At 31.6% G+C, this 23,718-nt stretch overlaps 1 protein-coding gene across 2 annotated transcripts; it reads right to left on the reverse strand.

Moving 5' to 3' along the window:
* Nucleotides 1-9,005: 9,005 nt before the first annotated feature.
* LOC134714589 (arrestin domain-containing protein 3-like) lies at nucleotides 9,006-22,896 on the reverse strand. Of its 2 annotated transcripts, none has more exons than XM_063575953.1 (7): nucleotides 22,735-22,896; nucleotides 17,785-17,931; nucleotides 16,159-16,376; nucleotides 15,308-15,487; nucleotides 14,623-14,805; nucleotides 12,047-12,233; nucleotides 9,006-11,321 (listed from the first exon to the last, which is right to left on the reverse strand). In XM_063575953.1, the coding sequence occupies exons 1-7, from the start codon at nucleotides 22,850-22,852 to the stop codon at nucleotides 11,200-11,202; spliced, it is 1,155 nt and encodes a 384-aa protein (XP_063432023.1). In that variant the 5' UTR covers nucleotides 22,853-22,896; the 3' UTR covers nucleotides 9,006-11,199. The 2 variants fall into 2 exon arrangements, with proteins under 2 accessions (XP_063432023.1, XP_063432025.1); XM_063575955.1 differs by lacking the exon at nucleotides 17,785-17,931 and adding an exon at nucleotides 16,758-16,904 and having other exon boundaries at nucleotides 22,735-22,890.
* Between the last annotated feature and the right edge of the window lie 822 nt (nucleotides 22,897-23,718).

Below are 23,718 nucleotides of genomic sequence, written 5' to 3' on the forward strand. Positions count from 1 at the left end.
ACACTCAATCTAAAAATTTGTTATACATTAAATTCTACATGGAAATACTGTAATACTTTTGTTAAGGTGGTATGGGTGTCTTCCGCCATCTTAGATTGTGAAAAACAGAGAATTGTAGGTCCAGATTTTCTATCAAATTAGCAAATTTGATGCAGGAATGCAGGTATTTATTGTGCATTTCCATTAAATAGAACCAATTTATAAGAATACAAGTTAAGGATATTAATATTTTTACATGTGTTGATTGTTTTTGTTTGTTTTTTAAAGTTTTTTTTTGAAATGGCCTTTTAAGGGGAGGTAACTCTTAAACAGTGCATTATCTAAATGATTCTACATTGAATTTTCATATTTGGATGTTTGCCGAAAAAACGTACGGTGACCCTATCTTTTCTTTTGATATTCCCAAAGCATTGTCTGAAAGCTATCTTTACCTAGTTCATTTTACAATTCTTTCATTTTGTTTAGATTCTAATAACAAGATAGTGTTTTTTTCCTGTATAATCCACACAAAAACTGTCATTTTGTCACAACCTGTAGTTTGAGATAATGCACGGTGACCTATCATTATTATTATATTTTTGAACATATATCAACAGATACTACGTTATGCCAACGTATGAACAAATTCTATCATTTTTATTTTAGACTCCCATAACACCTTAAAGCCCTCCAAGATTAAAGAGTCGTACGCGTTTTAGTATTTTTTTAAAACAATTCTTATTACTTTTTACAACTTACCCTTTGCGTTTCATCAGCGATTATAGTAGAAAGTTCCACGTTTGGTTTTGAATATCATTCTGGCATATAAAGGGCAGTGTCAATGTTTTCTGTAGTAATTGAAGTTGTAGGTTGGTTATTCAAAGACTCCGTATGGAGCTGAAGTAAGTCCTCCTCCTTTTCTAAGGTCACCAATATTTCTTCCGGAATTTTGGTTTCTGATGTTAATCCAATTTTTGCACATTTACCAAACAAGGCTTCATAGGGGGTCGTCCAATGCCTTTGTGTAGAGCTGAATTCTTTTGAATCTGGGCGAACTTGATACAAATTGACCACTTAGTTGATTCATTGTCACTCAGCCATGCAGTTAGCATGTCATGGATATTTCCATTCGATCACTCAATGCTACCCTGTGCTTGGTGATGTCTTGGTTGCACATGAACTATAACAAATTCTGGCCACATTAATTTTAACTCGGATATGACCAAAGCTGTGAATTCACGACCATTGTCTCTTTGCGCACTAAAAATTGTAAAAATATCAATTAGATTGAAAGCCACCACCGAGTTACGAGCTTTAAAATTAATGTTACAAAGTTTTGTAAGGTGGTCTTAAAACACCATTATAAATTTATAGTTTCCATCTGGGTTTGATTGAAAATCCATCAAATTAACTAGTCCTCTACTGTTAAAGTCTTTAGAAAAAATGGGCTTCACTTTTATTTCTTTCCCTTTATGTTTTTTTTTCATATTGCAATTTTCACAGAGTGACAGAAATAATTCAAATGCATCACGGGAAATATTAGCATATCCATTATTAAGTTATTTTATCGTGCGATCTCTGCCGCTATGACCTGTTTCCTTATGTATCTTTTCCAAAAAAAAAACAGAGTTCTTCTAGGAAGACATAAATTTTGAAATTTCCCTCGTCATTCTCGCTGACTTTGGTTATCAACCTCTTAAAATCACCAATGTTAAAAATGTCATACCTTCTAAAATTGTAGTAGTCTTTTGTTGCTTTCTTTTCTGAAGATTCCAAAAATATGTACATGCATTCGTTCAGTGTATGTTTACTTGTTTTTGTTATTACGTCTTTTGATTTGGTTAAACCCTCGGGGTTCAGCCATTTCAATCGATATTTCAAACTGTGTCTTTCTATGTTGTAATGTTACACTACTATTTCAGGTTAGGGTGCAGGTTCGTGCCTTTTTGAACATTTATGTCCCTTTCATTTCTTTACACCTGTTCGTGCCCAGGACGCTGTTATTAATTGGTTTTCGTTTGTTGATGTGGTTTATAAGTGTTTCATATGTGTCCGGTTAAGGCCATTTCGCGTTTTTTGCGTTTTCGCAATCATATTCTATAGGGCGAAAACGCTAAGTCGAAAACGCGAAAAGGCAAGTTGAAAACGCAAAAACGCGAAGTCGAAAACGCAAAATCGGTTTCGCGAAAGCGGTTTCGCGTTTTCGTCTTCGCGTTTTCGCGTTTTCGACTTCGCGTTTTGACTTCGCCTTTTCGCGTTTTCGATTTCGCGTTTTCGACTTGGCAATTTTGCGTTTTCTCGTTTTCGCTCTATAGAATATGAAAGGTGAAAACGCGATAACGCGAAATAGCCTTAACCGGCCACTATAGTTTCACGTTTCTTGTTTTTTATATAGATTTAAACCGTTGGTTTTCCTGATTGAATTGTTTTACACTAGTCATTTTGTGGGCCTTAAGAGCTCGCTGTTCGGTGTGAGCCACGACTCCGTGTTTAATTCCGTAATGTGACCTCTAGTAGTTTACTTTTCACACATTGTGACTTGGGTGGAGAGTTTTTGTTTTGCACCCATTCAATAGGTTCTTATTTCTCTTGAAGCTATATTATCAAATATTTCATGTTTGTCTTTGTAGATAATAATACAATACGTCAAGTGAACCTTAATATACATAAGACGTAAAACATTCACGATGAGTTATATTGTAGCATCTTGACCGATAGTGCATTCCTTACTATCTCGTCATGCCTTATTTGCATAACATAGGTTCACAGAAAAAGAAAAAAAGATAAGCACATTAGCAGCGATAGATTAACCTGATTGCTGAAAAAACGTAATGTCCTTCTTGTATGCGTTAGAGTTAAAGATATATGCAATATTGCTGTTGAATGAAAATAAACTGTTATTACAGAGGTGTTTCTCGCTTTTTTGTAATTTCGATAATGCAAATGTTAAAATTACATTGGCAACACTTTAACATGTAAGTTTTGCAAATAAATAAAGTTACTCAATAAACCATGACTGAAGGTATATGGCTAACAAATCTCCATGAAAATGAGATGTACCAATGCTGATACAACCGCATACCAACTACCATTGACTTGTCAGTAGTAGTTCCATTTCAACAAACTTAAACAGAAACGAACACCTGTAAACTAAGCAAAATTTCAAAGGCAATAAACCATAACTGAAGGGACAGGGTCAAATAATCTCCATGGAAATAAGAAGTGACAATGCTAATACAACTGGATACCAAATATCATTGTCCTATCACTAGTGGTTCCCCATAAACCAACCTTGTCACAAACTAATACCTGAAAACTAAGCAAAGTCAATAGACCATGACTGAGGGGATGGGGCCAAATAATCTTCATGGACGCTTATGTAAATGCATACCAATTATTATAAACTTGCCGCTAGTAGTTCCCCAGTTCGAGGAAGCAATCATCAGGACAGAGTGAGATTCGAGGAAGCAATCATCAGGACAGAGTGAGACCCGAGGAAGCAATCATCAGGACAGAGTGAGATTCGAGGAAGCAATCATCAGGACAGAGTGAGACTCGAGGAAGCAATCATCAGGACAGAGTGAGACTCGAGGAAGCAATCATCAGGACAGAGTGAGACTCGAGGAAGCAATCGTCAGGACAGAGTGAGACTCGAGGAAGCAATCATCAGGACAGAGTGAGACTCGAGGAAGCAATCATCAGGACAGAGTGAGATTCGAGGAAGCAATCATCAGGACAGAGTGAGACTCGAGGAAGCAATCATCAGGACAGAGTGAGACTCGAGGAAGCAATCATCAGAACAGAGTGAGACTCGAGGAAGCAATCATCAGGACAGAGTGAGACTCGAGGAAGCCATCATCAGGACAGAGTGAGACTCGAGGAAGCAATCATCAGGACAGAGTGAGACTGGAGGAAGCCATCATCAGGACAGAGTGAGACTCGAGGAAGCAATCATCAGGACAGAGTGAGACTCGAGGAAGCAATCATCAGGACAGAGTGAGACTCGAGGAAGCCATCATCAGGACAGAGTGAGATTCGAGGAAGCAATCATCAGGACAGAGTGAGACTCGAGGAAGCCATCATCAGGACAGAGTGAGACTCGAGGAAGCCATCATCAGGACAGAGTGAGACTCGAGGAAGCAATCATCAGGACAGAGTGAGACTCGAGGACATATAATTCTGACTGTCCTACTTCTTAATGCCGTGATTTAACAGAGTAGGAACAAATACACATTTTCAAGTTTTTCGTTGGTTGTGGATCAAAACCAACTATCCCCTAATCTTGCACCGACAGCAAGATCATTATCAATAGTACACCAAAACAGTTTTATCATTCAATTTAAAGCTCTATTTGTAACATATTTTTCGGTATTCTTTGACTTTAATTCAATTAACTGGCTGGCCACTTTGAATTGTCACATTATACGAATATGTTAACATGTTAAAAGGGTTCCTTATAAGTTGCATTATATGATATATATGTTGCACCTGGTCACCAAAGCCATCGAGCCACGGTGATTGAGTGGTTTAGCACATCATGCTCAGTGCAACGCGATTTGGTGCCACGATATCTTAGTAGCATGAGTTTGAATCCCAACAAGGGAAGAACAAAAAATTCGCTAATACAAATTTACAGATCTAACTATGCACTTGTATAAGATATTCTAACTAGTCTTCCACCAAACACAAAAGACAATTGGTTGAGAATTTTCTAGCTATTGTATGCATCAAAAGTTTTGCTTAGCAAATACCTTAATGCAGATATGAAGAGGATCAGACGAAAATTCAGTTGGTAATCAAGTGACACACAGACCTTTAATCAGGCTCAAACTTCTAAGGAAAAGAATTCATAACTTAAAACTAAAGACAATAGAAATATTCCTGACTTAAGAAAGGCACAGAAACAATGTTTCAGACTGTAACTTGTTTAGTTTATTCTAGTATAATCAGACAAATATACAATTATGTCATAGCACAGAAGTTAATATAATGCCTATAAAAAAAATAATGAAATAATAACAATGAAATAAATAGAAGTTGAGGATATAAAAGAGTTAGGTTAAAAAATATGTTTAAAAATTTAATGAATATAAATTCTGAAACTACAAAAACAATTATGCCGGACTCTGTGACATACCTGATTAAAAATGTATTTATTTGTTGAGTATTTTATGTTGTACAATCAATTATTAAGCTATTTATAATTAAATAATATTTTTTAACATTAATAACTTACTTACATAAAATTTCTAGATAAATTATCTTTTCTTTTTGCATCTTTAAATCATAATTTTGTCTAGGTCAGAAACAGTGGCAAAAATATAAGAACTCTTTTTCTCTCCATAAAATACTAGAAAATTTAGAGTTTAAAGAGTAAAACTTTTTCTCAATTTGTTGTATGATAAGAATCAAAATGCTTCATCTAAAAATAAAAATTTACCTTTTAAATTGCTTACTGTACATCAAATATTTCATGTAATGATTTTATAAAAATTAGAAACAGAATGAAGTGTTCATCAATAAAATAACAGTATCAGTACCACTGTGAATGCATTTTAGTTGATTGTCAATTAGGAGTCCACTAACAAAGGGGGGTGTTGGAGGGGTTCTGATCCTGAAATCCCAAGCAAAAAAACTTGAAATCCTGATGTCCCCAATTTTAAGAAATTTAAATCAAACATCCCGAAATTCAAAAAAAGAATTCCAGGATCCCAAAAGTATCAATCCAGAAATCCCAAGCATAAAGCACCTGATCCTGACATCCCGAAAAAGGTCCTGCCTATATGTTATAAAGCACAAAATCTAACTATGGCAATCTTTATCCAGTGCTAAACAGATAAATTTAACACAAGATGGCACGTTTCATTTCTATTGCACCAATAAAATGAGGTTATTTCAGATACACATTTACAGTACAGTTCATGATTTGAAGAAAAGAAATGGTATTGACCTATATTTGGAAGAAATATATTTTTCCAGTACAAATTATGGTAAAAAAAGTTTATGTTGAATTGAATCTGTGACTCACAATAACTTAAAACACTAATATTCACTGGGATTACATATACTTTTGATTAATTTTGTGTACTGTATATATAACACATACATGTTTACAACATGTTTATTTCTGAACAAAAAATAATGAAACATAAACACTTCCAACAAATTCTAAAAAAAAATCACTGTTGAGATAAAAAAAATAATAATTCAGGAATGAGAAGCCATAAGTATCAGCATTTCTTTCAGGCTTTTGTCTGGAATATTGCAGTAAAGAAAGTATCAAAGAAAAAAAGAAAACAAATAGAAAACAAACACAGAAGACATCAGTTAAAGAAAAAGTTTCTTAACTATGAACAGTGCCTTCAACAGCAACTATGGGTGATAACAAATACAAACCAACACCTGGCTGTTAAAGGATGATGTTAATGTGCATTTAATTTTAAAATTAAAATAATAAAAAGAATATAAATATAACAATGCCATCATGTGATGGGAAAAATAATGCAGCAAAGATAAAAAAAAGTATTGAAAAACAATTGGAGCCGACTAGTTTACGGATATATTAGTTATATAAACTAGACAAGCATTGAAACATATATATAATATTAACATAAAACAATATTAACAACAATGATAATGAGAAAATCAATCAGAAAAATAAAAGAACAACTGTAAACAAAGAAGTAAACAAAGAAAAAAGAATTCCTGAGATAGTTAAGACATTTCCTAAAGGAAAAAGTGTATTTATAAAAATGTCTTTTTGTTCCAAAATCTCCTTCTCACAGGAGAATCCATAAAAATCTCTTCACAGAGAGAATTGATTAAAATCTCCTTCTCACAGGAGAATTGATAAAAATCTCAGCAGAGAGAAATGATAAAAATCATGATCAATCATCTTTTCATAGGAGAATTGATAAATAAAAAGCAAAACAGGGTATTATGTTCACAGTGGGGTTTCATTCAAATAGATTCCCATTTAATGCTTGGATTTTAGTACAAGTAACTGCATCCCATTTAATGCTTGGATTGCAGTACATGTAACTGCATCCCATTTAATGCTTGGATTTCAGTACATGTAACTGCAATGATTGATGAAGACTGAGATCACTTACCCATTTTTGAATGTGACACAAACTGTATCAATTACCTAATTTTTTTGGTATTATTCCTGTACATTTTTTTAAAAAGAATTCTAAAAAAAAATTTGTCCAGTTTGCAGTTCCTTCTTAAAGCGATAAACAATGTAAGAAATTGGTTCAGTTTATAACAAAAAGTTTCTTACAAATTTGGTAGCATTTGCCCCATTTGTAAACACATCTTATATGCAAATAATACAAACTAAATTAGATGTCTAACATAAATAAATAATTTTGTTATCCTGGATATAATATTGTTTGGATTACACATGATTCTGGTAATAATATATACAGTGTCATAAAACATGTTAACGACCAACTTTTCTAAAATTGCCCTCAAGCAAAGTCAAATGTTACAAAATGTAAAAACCTGTATTTATAGAACTAATAAACAAGTGTTTGGTATCATTAAACATATTAGAAACCAACTTTTACAAAGTTGAACTAGAGACAATCTATGGTGTATTACTAGATTTATTTCACTTGACTGGAAGGAGTATAAGAAGTTCGCGTATTAAAGACTAGTCCATCTATAGACAGGAGTTTTGGGATAAACTCATCCATGAAGTGTCCAGTTATTTGCCCCAAATCATACACTCAGTTCTTTTGTATATGCATTTAGCGACACTGATAGGTGATAAGAATTTGATATTAATTATAATGGCAGTCATCCTTATCACACACATCTTCAAATAGACTTTCCTTATGCAAATTAAAAAATAACCTCCGTCCAATTAGTTGAAAAAACATTGGTAATAAAAAGAATGAATTAAACTGTATTTATAGAAGATATAAATAAGTATTGGGTATTAAAAAGTGTTAAGATTGTCATTGTCATGTATCACTGTTATCTAAATGGCACACTTAAGGGGGTTCGCGGGTCTAAATCATTTATATAGGATTTCTCTATATTTTTCTGTAAATGAACTTTATCTTATAGTTAATAGAAAAATGAAATAAAAAAGTGGGGTCACCGTTCGATTGGGCTCACAATCTGCCTTCGGAAGAAGCATACATTTTTGTAAAGGTGGGGATTTTCTGTTGAAGTGATAGGAGAAATGAAAGGTAATATCGAAATAAAAAATGAAATTTATTACAGAAATCGCTCAAATTTTAAAATAATTTAGTTTAAGTACAGCTTATATGGAAATTATATTAAAAAATATAGGTCACCGATGAGTTAAAAAAGATATTTCAATTTTAAAGCAAAAAAATGGCATTTTTGCACCAAAGGGAGATAATTTGGAGCTTTTTCGATGATATATACATTTTAAAAGTCACCTGGGGCCAAAACGAATTGATTTTTTGGAATAATTTTTTAACCATATGATTAAGTAACCACTACTAAAGGCAATTAATGAAATTTGTAATGAAAAATAAATGTTTGATATTTTTCTGAAAATCTTATACCCTCGAGCCTCCTTAAATCAAATAATGAAGTTGGTCATTTAAACAAGAGGCTCTCAAGTGCCTGAATCGCTCACCTTAATTTTTTTGGTTAAATCTCTCATCAATGATTATTTTGGCTTTTCAATTTATTTAAATGTTCTTTGAATTGTCCTATTTTCTTCAAAAGCAAAAAAAAAATCATTTTCTCCTATGTTCTATTTTAGCCATAGGAGCTATGTTTCTTGACATACAAGGAAATAAAATATAAAATTTATACTAGATACTCTGAAACTCATTTAGCCTACATGTAAGTTTGGCTGAAATTGATACAGCAGTTTCAAAGGAGAAGATTTTTTAAAGTAAGTCAACATGATGAACAAATTGTGAAAAAAGTCTTTAAAGGGCAATAACTCCTTAAGGGGTCAATTGACAATTTTGGTCAATTTGACTTATTTGTAGATCTTATTTTGCTATTTTTAGCAATGGCGACCATGTTTGTTGATAGATCAAAACTTCGGATACAATTTATAAACTAGATACCCTAAGGAACATTCAGTTAAAGTTTGGAAGTATTTTTCAGTAGTTTCAGAGGAGAAGATTCTTGAAATAGTTTACGACAGACGACGGACAACGACGAACACGAAGTGATGGCATAAGCTCACTTGGAGCTAAAAATAAATAATTCTATAATTTTAACTTTGAATTAGAAAATCTCTTACACAAAATAATAACTAAGTAAAAGCACAATTAAGCAATTGGGAAATTACAAGCTAATTAATCAATGCTAACAAAATGTCATCAACAACAAGTTTAACTAACAACAACTGTCTTATTGTTCATCTTCAAATAATCATACAACTACATATCTAAATTATTTAAACAACTATACATCTTACATCTACAGCAACATTGCACATTCACCTAGCACATATTTTATGTGTATCTTTAGTAAATAACATTTTACATGTAACATTTGTTTGTAATATTTTACTTGTAGCATTTGTGAGTAAAATTTTACATGCAGAATTTGTTAGTAATATTTTACATGTAGCATTTGTTTGTAATATTTTACATGTAACATTTGTTTGTTATATTTTACATGTAACATTTGTTTGTAATATTTTACATGTAGCATTTGTTAGTAATATTTTACTTGTAGCATTTGTTAGTAAAATTTTACATGTAGTATCATTTGTAAGTAAAATTTTACATGTAACATTTATAAATAGAATTTTACATGTAACTTTACATGTTACATTTGTAAGAAACGTTTAACCTGTAATATATGTCAGTAACATTTTACATGTAACATTTGTAAGCAACATTTAAGTATCATTTTATATGTAACATTTCTATGTTATATTGTATATAAAGTTACATGTTTGTATGTTTCATTGTAGATATAACTTTTATAAGTAAATTTTGTATGTAAAATATACACCTTAAGGATATATTACTGTTCAAGATTGTATGCAAATTAAATTTCAGCAGAACTAATATTTTTTCAATCAATACTTAAACTTGTTATGACTGCATATAATTCTAAAATGTTGGTAACTGGCTTTCAAACTATGTAAATTATTAGTGTTGCGTAATATCCATCAAAATATGTTTCAAGAGGATAAGGACGTTAACAAATATCTTCCTTCTATGATAAAAAGAAATCATATTTATCAGAGAGACTTTTCATTGGACTTTTATTTTAAAATTTTCTTCTTCAAGACCTCTACTGCATTTTATTTTTTTTACAATAAGGTTGATTAATTTTGCAATTCAAAGTTGGCAATAATTTTGAAAGAGATAATCTTGTTTTTGTTATCTCTGTTCACAGAAGATTATTGCCATGTAACATGTCTAAAAGTTTCCATTCATTTTGATTTTTGAAATATATTGAGTTATTTTCCTTGTTCTATTTTAACAGTGCATTCTATAGAATTAATATTTGATTGTCAACACAAAATATCAAAAAAATAAATTTCTATTATTTCTTCGTACCAAAAACATCAAAGTGAAAACTGTAAAACATACATAAAACTATTATTTGCTAAAAAAAAAATTATTTCACATGCTTTTGTTTTATTTGTCTTAACCAAATAATATATATTTTTATAAAAAATACACAACTCTTCAAATTAAAAGAGTTAAATAAATCACAATCTTTTAAAGTTCAGCAGATAGCAAGTTTCATTGTTTGGTATTTGATCTTATAACAAGTTGTATCTAAATATTCATGATATTCAATTCTGAATACAATTTTAGTGACCCTGTTTCACAGGAGTAGGTTTTGTAAAGGGTTGTCTCCCATTTGTTATCAGGTTTATATAGTTTTTAACAGCAAATTTTAACATTTGTTTCCTTTGAAAATATCTAAGTTTGTGATACTTTAAATTTAAGTGCAATTTTCTATTACCTTTTATAAGGTTTGAAAATAACTATTATTCTTAAATATATATATATCTAAAATGTCATGGATAATATATAAAAAAAGAACAATAACTCTTTCATAAGTGGGAGACAACTCACACTTAGTCAAAAATTGGATTTCATAATTTTTCTTTAAACAATCTCAACAATGACATTTCAACCTTGTAAAAAGTTCACAGTAAAATATACATTTACAAATATTACTTTATCTTATCTCTAAATTGTTGTAAGCATATACATGTACAATAAAATTACTTCACAACTTCAATAATTATGAGAAATTGTAGTATGGGTATGCAGGAGCGTATGACATTTGACCTTTTGTATGTTCATTGTCGTCTTCATCATGCATGTCTGTTTTTCCAAATACACATTCTGCATAAGATGGTGGAGCTAAAAAATATAGAAAAACAAAAAGTTTAGCACAAAAGAAAGATGTTTCTGCTTCCTCATGAATGATACCATATTATTAAAGGAGGATTAATTATATGTTATTGCAAAATTAAGCAAACAGTTAAATTCAGCTTTTCAGTTGTTTCCTTTGAATACTATATAGTATGCACTGTTAAAATATTGTCTTAGAGAGCACATGTATGTGTTCATGACAGTTACACTAAATTAATTAAAAACACTTCAAGATTATTTTTTTTTATTGAAAAAATGGAAGTTTTACTAAGTGTCTTGTGATTATCAGGAAATATGTCTTCAATTCAATTGGTTCATACTGAATTTTTTTTATAAAAAATCTTCAGTACCAAGTGTCTCTCCTATGACTGCTGCTGCCAAAATATTGGTCAATTTATCAGTAAAAAACAGAAAATTACAGAAAAAAAAGGATTTCCAAAATTTCCTCTGGATACTGTCTTTACTGTCATAAAAAAAGATTCAGTCCAAGTTGTATGTAATGCCTAAAAGTTTGACAATTTTATTTTAACAATAGACTGAACTTCAATTCTAATTCCACTGGTGAGGTGACAGAAATTATATCATCTTGCTTCAAATACAAAATTTTGCAGACTCGAGGAAAAAAAATTGGAATTGAAAGATTTATGAGTAATGTCATGCTGTAAGAAAAAGATGGCCATACAGTCTTTCCTAAAAAATAAGATTATACTTACGTAGTTCTGGTGCTGATGGAAATGCTCCTGGGCCTTGACCAACTACATTAATATTTACGTCATGGGGTGCAATAGCTGGCTGAGGCTGCATGATACTATGAAATGAACTTCTTAATGGTATTGATCCTATGATGATATCGACAGGAACTACTAAACGTTTTGACACACTAGACGGGTTGACATGTAACTGAAATAATAAGTAAGATGATGATATCAATGAGAACTATTAAACCTTTTGACACACTAGATGGGTTGACAGGTTACACGCCATTATTCTGACAGCCCATTGGACCGACAACCCATTAGTCCGACAACCCAATGGTCCCACAACCCATTGCTCCGACAGCCCAATACTCCGACAACCCATAAGTCCGACACTTATCAAGCCAAGTATTAGGGTATCAGGGTAAAATAAAACTTGTCTGTCTGTTTTATTATGTTTAGATATAATGTAATAATATATTTTAAGAAATAACTCCGTATATATGTATATACGTATAACAAAAGGCTGAGGTAGTTCGAATACTTTCTATACACTCAATTTGAAATCTGTATATAGAATAGAACAGAAAATATAATTTCACTTTCCAAATTGTAGGGTATATAAACAGCATATAAATCAGGAACAACCCCGTGATGGTGCATGCTACTGATGATGATCTCGCACAAATACTTCGTTGTTGAGTTGTGAATCTGAAAAAGCCTCACACGGTATAGCTGACTTATATAAACCTTGAAAAATCATTTTATTGTAGTTTCTGCGAAAAATGTGACGAAAAATTTCAACTGTGTTCCGTAAACAGGAATTTGTTGAGTAATGAATCTGAAAACGTATCACACGATATAGCTGACTTCAATAAACCTTTCAGAAATCCTTGTAATGTTGAATATCTGTTATTTTCAATTCTTTATGTATTGGGTGAGCACCGATTCTTAATTAACATATGAACTTCCTAAATCTTAAAACCAATTATACCTAAATATTTTCCCCCTTGAAAACAATCTTTAAATGAAAAATAAGTGTCAAGTTTGCCACAAAACACATAATGTAGTAAGTTTTTACAATTAGACAATTTGAGAAAGACACAAGCAGAACAAGAATGTAACACATTGTCTTAAATTTCTTACTACATTGTAGTTGTTATTGGCTTTTATACTGCACTTGTTGTTTTTGAACGGTCAAAATACGTTGACTGTTTATTTCTATGTCATAAACAGTCACCGACCCGATATCACTTTTCCTCATGAGTATTTTGACAAGAAAAAGAAGTTGCCGAAATGTTACTGTCCGTCATATTTGTTTTTCTTTTTGTTGTAAATCATCAGTCCTGCACTTCCTTCAACCATTATAAAAGAGGCATATTTTTCTACAATCTAATTAAAAACAGATCTCTCATCGTTCCTGTTTTCTAATATGCCACATGTGATCTAACAAAACACGCTTTGAGGTCACAAGTGAGTGACCTCGTAGGTGTGTCTTTTTTGACCAATGAAATTGGGTCTTCCACGTTCTTGAAAGTTTATCGTAAGGTAAAGGGATGTAACTCATTTTATATACGACGAAATCATCAGTCAAAATAATTCATAAACTTTTTTGATTGGCTTATTAATAGGTCGTCAACTCATTTACATATCGTTATAAATTCATAACTTCTAGTTCACTCACATGTGACCTCAAAGCGGGTTTCCTTAGATCTCCCACTTGACATATCAGAAAACGGGAGCCATGATTTTTCTAGATTTTGAAATAAGCTCGGGATATAAAATTGGTATCACTACAAATAAATTGAGTGTCATCTCTCAGACTATGTCTGATCGATCGCTATTGGAAGTGCTGTGTACGGTCTCCGTATTTCATTGATTCACATTCCCGAACATGATACCGTATTCATAATTGGAATTGCTTATCTTTTCCGAGCACATATTTCTTATTTTTAAGGATCTGGGTATGTATTTGGCTCTTTGTTTTTCTCAATTTGACTGACGCTACATAAGTCCCTTATTTCTGCGACAAAATTAATTTAAATAAAACTCAGATGAGTGATACAAGGGGTAGTATACATGTACATAATTGTTTATGGGCCAGCTGGGTGTGGTATTTTCTATCTGCATCAAACACCCATCATTGCCCATTCGGCCTTGGGATGTTTCTGTTTTTTGTAGATTTTTTGATTTTCATGGTTACTTGATTTCGTGGTTTTACTAATGTCTGCATGCAAGCCTTATAGACCATTAGTAATTATTTGAACATTAAAATTTGTGGTTCACCTGTACCCACAAAATCCAAGAAAATTGGTATTCAATTAATAATAATGAATCACAGTATACTACAAATAATAATGAATACTGTAAATTTGGAAACTATTGCATGCATTTATTATTTCGATTTTGTCATTTTAGACTTAAATGAAATTTAAATTTTACAATTTTGAGAAAACTCCATAATAAATAATATAAAACATTTCAATTTATTAAAAATAATTGAGTTTACAACGCTGTCGCATTTTTATCAATAATAAAAACCTTGCAATAATTTATGATTTAACAGTAATGTATAAAGCATGAGCCAGGTATACCTCTAAATGATATCTGATGTCTATGATGGTACATCCAGCCAGGAAAGATGGTGCAACAGGAGGGATAACTATCCTTTTGCCTGATAAGCTTTGTGTTTCACCAGGATTGGATCGGTCTAAAACTAGTTTTGTCACCTCCTGGGGAATTGACCTGGTTTTTGATGTTGCATGAAACAGTATGTTCTAAAAGATATGAAATAGTCAAAGTAAAACATAATTGTCTTCAGATTTATAACTATGAATCATTCTCTTGTCAATTATATACTATTGTAAATATATTCTAAAGCCACAAAGTATATTGACTTAAAAACAGCCTCAGATCTAATTTTTTTTTAAACTTTAATGTGTGAAATTGACATTTTTAACATGTTGAAAACATAGTGACATCAAAAGTCATCATTCTATACTAATTTGTCTTGATTAAAACAAACCTTCTGCTGTTGTTTTTTTCTATGGTCGGGTTGTTGTCTCTTTGACACATTCCCCATTTCCACTCTCAATTTTATATTCAGTTATCAATAAAAAATAGCATATAAATGTACTTAGTAGGTTTAATGTTCTTTTATTTGTCAAAAAGTGTTACAAATCATACATTCTCCTCATATGGTGTCTATTAAATGTATGCTAGTCTGTTGAGCATGTTGAGGGAGCTGAGCTAAAAACATTTTTTTTTTAAATTACTTACCAGATTAAGCTTGACTTCTACCGAACATTCGGTATTTGACAAATTCTGTATTTCCCCCTGAAGATAGATAGCTTCCCCTGGAACATATCCACTTTTGTCTACTCGTAAAACACCAGTTATGGGCCCTGATTCGCAACATAAACAACAAAGAGTCTTTGCTACCTGATTCTGCATTGGTCGCTACAATAATAATATTTATATATTATAAACAAGAATGTGTCCATAGTACATGGATGCCCCATCGGAATTATGATTTTCTATGTTCAGTGGACAGTTAAATTGGAATCAAAACTCTAATTTGGCATTAAAATTAGAAAGATCATATCATAGTGAACATTTGTACTAAGTTTAAAGTTGATTGGACTGCTTTGAACAAAAACTTTAACCTGAAGTGAGACAGACAGACAAATCAACAAACTAACTGACAGACACACAGACCAAAAAACATAATGCTCCCAAGTGGGGGCAGAACTACAGATGCAATTTAAATTTTTAATGATTTGCTGAATAAAAGTTCTGTATGATTTTTTTTTTATAATTTTTTACATAAAGGGTTTTTGATCAAATTTGTTAATTTGTTAGCTTCTAGATAATGTTATTTTATCTACCTTTGACATGTCATTGCATGTAGGATAATGGATTGTTGATTAAAAATCTTATTTAGTTTCCCAACAGAAACTACATAAAGTGCTCCATACCTTTGTTTTATTTATTTAAAGCAAAAGGTCTGGTTATCATCTTTTGATTTCCGTTGTCTAAAAATAGAATACTCGTTCCTAGTGTGGACAGTGTATAGCTTTAAAATTCTAACATTATTAATTCTAGTATTAAAAGATATATAAAAGTTTTACCGGAGCTTCTGGAATGGCATTCAAATCTAGTAGAGAAACAACTGTAAATGGTAGTTTAGTGTGATGATCAAATTTCCACGGTTTGTCAATGGTGGCCTTCAACAAGTATCTGACCTGTCCATACTGATGTTCAAAGGAAGATGGTAAGGTGGGTGGCAGCATGAACTGGAAAGGAAAGTTATGTTGTCCACTAGGCAGCTTCTCACCATGTCCTAGAGCTAACATAGAAATATAATCTATCAATAACATTCTGTGCAAAAATTAATAAAAATCACAAATTTCTATATCTTTAAAATCATTTTTTTTTATGTTAATTTTTTTTTTAGATACATTCGGTTTATAAATACAAAGATAGAACTGTTTGTAGGAGCACTGAATATGCTAAAAATGTTTTATGAAATACTGTTTGATACAAGATACATTTTGTACTCTAAAATATATCTAAACATAAAAAAAGCACCAAACATAAATTTATATTTGAATTAACACTTTTAACATTTCTCAAGCAAATGTAATTGATTTAATCGCATGACAAATTTCATTAAATTTAGCTTTTTAAAAAACATTGATGTTGGACAAGGTCATGCTTCAAGCCTTACTTTTGCCATACAAGGCAGCAGTAATATCAAAGTATTGTTCATGAGCACTGTATGTAACTGTTTCTGTTCTCCGATCATCCCCTGTCCCTGTCTCGTGTGACTCAGTCCAATGAACATTAGCATTGCCTTGAAATCTGAGACGAATTTCTGAAATAATGCAAGTATTCTAAAATTTTCAGAAACTAAGGTCGAAACATAAAACTTTGCATCACAGAATCTATCTAAATATAAAAATAACCACCCCCCTTTCAACTCATTCATCTAAACCTATTTTAAAACCCATCAATAATTTACTGCAAAATTTGAGATTGATCATAACCAGAATCAATCAAAATATATACAATTAATACAGTGCTCGAGAAACTACCTTGTATTAAATCAATAATTGTAATAACTATGAAATATCAAATTTACCACCAAATTCATTTATTATTCAATACCATTGTGTACATGATCATGTATTTTCTTTTTTTAAATTTACTACAATTTATTTCAAATATAATATTAAAATTACTTTTGTATCCCAAGAGAGCATACTTTGGGTCCTTAATACAAAATCATGTATTAATTTCCTAAATAAATAAATATTAGAACTTGCTGGAAGTTTTGCTTCACTTTAATGAAATTTATTTTTTCATAATCATATAAAATGTACATTTCAACAAGGTTTACATGTAGTCTTTTTCCATGCTTGTTTTTTGGGGTGTCCTCCATTTCTTTGATCTTAATTTTTTTTTACCATTTTTCTCTATTCTTTTTTAATTGACTATTTTTCTCTATATATTTTTATTTATATTGAAATTTTTTCTCTATTCTTAATTTACAATGATCTTTATCCAATATTTATATTTAATTATTTTTTTTAAATATTTTTGGACTATTTTTCTCTATTCTTTATCTACCAAAACTAGTACCCATGAAAATAAATGACTCCCCAGTATATTCTGGAATGTACATTTCGTAAATTGTCGAAAAATTAAACACGGCTGCTATTGAAATTGCATGTATAAGCACATATTTTTCTTACACTGTCCGTATAAAGCGACAGTTATATCAAAGTAGTTTTCCCGAGCCCTGTAATGTACAGTTCTGGTATGACGATTCTTTCCAGAGCCTGATGAGTGTTGTTCTGACCAATGGACATTGCCATATCCTTCAAATTTGAGTCGAATTTCTGTAAGAAAATATGAACAAAAAAGTTAAATAAATATTACAACACATTGATAAATGTAGGAGAAAAAAACATGACAAGAAAATACCAATGGATTTCATATTTACACACATATATATACTTTAAACCAACTTTAATTGCGGATACTTTAATTTGCTATAAAGAAGCCCTTTCTAGCCCAATTCATGGCTATTTTATTTCACAATTCTAAAACAACTTGATGGAGATAACTAGAGGCTCTAAAGAGCCTGTGTCGCTCACCTTGGTATATTTAAATTAAACAAAGGAAGCAGACAGTTCATGACAAAATTGTGTTTAGGTGATTGTGATGTGTTTGAACATCTTACTTTACTGAACATTCTTGCTGCTTACAATTATCTCTATCTACATGTATAATGAACTTGTCTGTGTAGTTTCAGTGGAAAGTGTTAGTAAAAATTTACAAATTTTATAAAAAATTGTTAAAAATTGATTATAAAGGACAATAACTTCTTAGTTTAAACATATTTATTTATAGTGGATTGGGAAACAAGTTTTGCAACTTATATTAATCCCTTTCCACTTTGCGGGTGCGAGTGCAGCCTTGTAGCGGCATTAGCCTATTCTTTTTCGAAATCTACAAGGGTGTCTTTAACATGCAAGAGATATGGCTCTCTCTTAACACAGGTCAGCCATTTATCGTCCCCTTCCGACAGACTATCATCGTTTCCTCAAGATCATACTCGCAGATGGTGTCAAGGGAGAGCCGAAAATTGAGTTCCTGAAATTTTCATCCCGAACGGGAATCGTACCAGGAACCTTTGTGTTAGTAGTCCGATGCACTAACCACTACACCACTTATACAACATGTACAATAACTTCTTAGGGGGTCAACTGACCATTTTGGTCATGTTGACTTATTTGTAAATCTTACTTTGCTGAACATTATTGCTGTTTACAGTTTATCTCAATCTATAATAATATTCAAGATAATAACCAAAAACAGTAAAATTTCCTTAAAATTACCAATTTAGGGGCAGCAACCCAACAACATGAACAATGGGTTGTCTGATTGATCTGAAAATTTCAGGGCAGGTACATCTTGACCTGATAAACAATTTTATCCCATGTCAGATTTGCTCTAAATGCTTTGGTTTTTGAGTTATAAGCAAAAAACTGCATTTTACCCGTATGTTCTATTTTTAGCCATGGCGGCCATCTTGGTTGGTTGGCCGGGTCAAAAAACACAAATTTTAAACTAGATATATCAATGATGATTGTGGCCAAGTGTTTGGTTTAATTTGGCCCAGTAGTTTCAGAGGAGAAGATTTTTGTAAAAGTTAACGACGACGGACGACGACAGACGACGGACGCCAAGTGATAAGAAAAGCTCACTTGGCCTTTCAGGCCAGGTGAGCTAAAAAGGGGAAAATCCAAGTTGAAAATACCATTTATATTTGTGATATATTTCTAGTAGTGAAATTTTCTAAAATAATGCGCTAGCTACATGTATGTTACTTTACATTAATTACTAAAATGCCTTGTCTTCTTAAATTCTCATGATTGAACTTATGTCGAAAGTCTGTACCATGAAGGTTTTAATAGCTACAAGTAAGCATAAAATTAACATTGTTCATGATCCAGGTAAATCATGTCAAGGTCAGATGAACTTTGTCAGACAGACATGCACACCTTACAATCACAATTTAACATAACATCTGAAAAACAGACATATTACATGTTCATATGTAAGCCCTTGGAAAAATGAATGTAGGTTTCCCCTTACATGTGAAAATTATTGAGGTGGACAGGCAGGAAAAAACTTTTCATTTTTTTATTTTTTTATTTTTTAGTGAAAAATAATTTTAGCCTACAGTGAATTCTAGTTTTACATTTTACACTGTGGTATAAGCTATGTGAAACTAGAGATATGATAATTTAGCAAAGTATAACCATGTTTAAGAGATTATCTTTCTTTTTTCGTCTGCAAAATAATAGCAAATAAAAAGAATTGAGCCAGAGGGTGAATACTGAGGGTAAAAACAGAATCAGCAGGGTAAGGAGAAATGATTTATCGTTTTTTGCATGGCGTAAAAAACATAAAATATGTTGATTTAAATGTTTGTAATGTTGATTTTATATTATGTTTCATTTAAAAGCACTACGAACAAAATGACTATGGTTCATCTGACACTTATAATTTAATCATGTTAACATGTTAAAGTACTCCATTAAATGATAAAATATTTCCTGTCTATTCAAATGAGAAAAAATCTTCTTCATGCAGTAAATCAAAAGTTTGATGAACTTTTACTTTTATGTCGTTCAAGGTATATGAATATGGTGTATTATTTCCTGGTTTTTTGTACTTCTGTTTGCCTTGAAGTTTTTAAACATTTTACCTATTTAGCTGAGTGATCCTTTATGTTATATATTGTTATCATGGTTGATGAAACAAGTAAACGTGTACATGTATGAGGAAAGAACTATTTTTTTAAAACAGAATTTGGCCAAAGTGAAAGTAGGGAAGAGATTAGATTTCAGCATTTTTTAAAACTCAATTCCTACCCTTTGGAAGGTTGAAGGGCTCTCTAGAGGTAAAACAGCCATAGATTTTGCTAAGAAATTGATATCTTATAAGAAGACTAAGCTACAGAAGAATAATGGTCTAACAGCTTCTGAATTTATTTCATTCTTGAACCAGTTTGCTTAGGAGTTAGGTATCAAATCTGTTACAAATCAGGAATATGACAGTTGTTATCCATTCGTTTAATGTGTTTTATCTTTTGATTTTGCCATTTGATTCAGGACTTTCCATTTTGAATTTTCCTTGGGTTTCAGTATTTTTGTGATTTTACTTTTACATGTTCCCACCCCACAATTTGATCCCGACACCTGCATCCTATTTCCATTGAAATTCATGTATATATGTATATAGGTTAAATTACAAGCTGTATTTTAGATGATTAAATTAAGTATATATATATCAAAATATCTAATGATGTTTTAAAGTTGTGGTAACATCAGTGTGACAAGTTTGTTAGCTGTTTGGTATCCTTGGCAGTTTATAATTAGTTTTATAGATTTATATGTCAGTATTCACCTCATAAACTTACAAAACCTTTGAATAGACTTATTAAGAAGGGATATAATTACGATACTGTTGTCAAGTCATTAAAGATTGCATATTTTGGCGTTAATATTGAGTCACTGATAAGGTCTTTGCGTCGGAACTAAACACATTTATTCTAAAAACAGTTGTTGGCATGACACGGGTTATGTTCTTCTCATATATGTTATGATGGTATGATACTAAACCCCTTACGGGAAGGATTGTGCCTGATGTTCATATGATGAAATCATAATCTTTCAGTCAGTTTAATTGAAGTCTGGAGCTGGCATGTCAGTTAACTGCTAGTAGTCTGTTGTTATTTATGTATTATTGTCATTTTGTTTATTTTCTTTGGTTACATCTTCTGACATCAGACTCGGACTTCTCTTGAACTGAATTTTAATGTGCGTATTGTTATGCTTTTACTTTTCTACACTGGTTAGAGGTATAGGGGGAGGGTTGAGATCTCACAAACATGTTTAACCCCGCCGCATTTTTGCGCCTGTCCCAAGTCAGGAGCCTCTGGCCTTTGTTAGTCTTGTATTATTTAAATTTTAGTTTCTTGTGTACAATTTGGAAATTAGTATGGCGTTCATTATCACTGAACTAGTATATATTTGTTTAGGGGCCAGCTGAAGGACGCCTCCGGGTGCGGGAATTTCTCGCTACATTGAAGACCTGTTGGTGACCTTCTGCTGTTGTGTTTTTTTATTTTGGTCGGGTTGTTGTCTCTTTGACACATTCCCCATTTCCATTCTCAATTTTATAACAAGCTATACTACAGAAGCACAAGAGGGATCTAAAATTGATGGTCTATTAAAACAGTTTTTTTGCTGAATACAGGTGGTTTGACTGCACATGTATTCATATGCATAAATATATAATGTCTAAACAAAAATAGCAACAATCAACATCCAATCTATTTAGGCATGGATCAGTCTGTGGGAATTAAAACTTGATGTAAATGATTGATATACATTCAAAAGTTCTATTAGATTTTAAATAGAAAAGGGCATGCTTATAAATATATATATATACATTGTAGGATGTGACATGGGATTGTTACAAAATGTTCAGATATATACAATGTACATAAAAATTCAAAATAATGAAATAAAATAATTAAAAATTGAGCTGTTTTAATCAGCCTTGTAAGGGAAATTCAAAATCTCATCATAAAATCATTCTTCTTCTTTTTTGTTTTCAGAAAACCAGCAACCACTGACGTTTTCTTTCCAGTGCATGCCTGGTATGTATAGGGATAAATATTTCAAATAAGTAGTCTCAGGTTAATTTTTTTTCACTCTTGCAGTCTTGGACTTCGTTCAGTTGTTTGGTCATGCTAATATGTTCATATATTTCATTAGTTAGTTTTATCATACATAACATGTATTGCGAAATGATTTAGAAACCTATATGATAGCACTCAGAGGTATTCAAGATTTACATTAAAAAATATGCAAGATAAGATAAGATAAGAAAATTTATTTTAAGTCGGGTTACATGAAATACTAGAAACATAAGCTCTGTAGAGCTTTTTGCCGACAGAACTATACACGGTTTTTAAGAATCTTGAATACCTTTGAGTGATATCGTATATGTTTCGAAATAAAAATAAATTATATGTACATGTATTGTGAAATAAAATTCATTTCGCAATACATGTTACATATAAAACTACCGGATTTGAGGGAAAATAATGAAAAAAAAATTACCTCTCATTTTCATATCTGCGTTCAAATCAACAAACACCTGTCCGTGAACGGGTTGTCCTGGGTAAAATATTGCATTCTGATTTTGAAGCTGAATCATAAATGTATTGAGTTTTCCCATTTTCAACTGTTGTTATTTGACGTCCGATCCCGAATCAGGGGAGGTCACCGTTTAACAAAAGTTAAACTCCAGATAACAACCGGTGAGATCATGAAGACATTCCGGCAGATAAGCAGACACACACTTTTTTTTTAATATTAAAATTTGTAGTACTTTACTTAATTCAACATACAGCAACATCAAACAACTTAACTGCTGACATGACATCATGGTGCCCAACGATCTATATTGGCTGCTGGAACTATCTAGTTGTATTTATTTCCTAACGTTAGTAACACAGCTTTATAATAAGTTAGAATAGTTTATTATTACAATGCACGGTCAATCAGGGGATGACTATTTCAGTTATTTTAGATTTATTTAGAGTTTTACCATTTTATCGGTCTTAATTCAGATTTAATACACAACAGAAATTTTGATATTTATTCAAAAATAATGATAAAAATATCACCTCACTTTGGCCGTTTTTGACACAACTTTTTTTCAAGTGTTGGTCCTCGATACTGTTCAACTTTGTACTTGTTTCAGCTTTCAAACTTTTGTATCTGGGCGTCACTAGTAGTCTTGTGTGGACAAAATGCACTTCTGGTGTAATAAATTTTAAACTTGTTGCCTTTTGTTAGCTATTATTCGTGTGTTTCTTTGTCAATTGTGTTCTCCTATATATATTTATTTATATTGTACTGAGTCCTGTTATGTTGTGTTGTCATTTTAATGTTATTTTTCACATGGGCATAAAAGAGGGAGGTTTGGCATGCCACAAAACCAGGTCCAACCTACCATTTTTCCCTTTAAAAATGTCCGGTACCAAATCAGGAATATGGCCATTGTTAAATTATAGTTCGTTTATGTGTGTGTTACATTTT

Source organism: Mytilus trossulus, chromosome 4 (assembly GCF_036588685.1).
Source record: "Mytilus trossulus isolate FHL-02 chromosome 4, PNRI_Mtr1.1.1.hap1, whole genome shotgun sequence".
Taxonomy (NCBI): Eukaryota; Metazoa; Mollusca; class Bivalvia; order Mytilida; family Mytilidae; genus Mytilus; species Mytilus trossulus.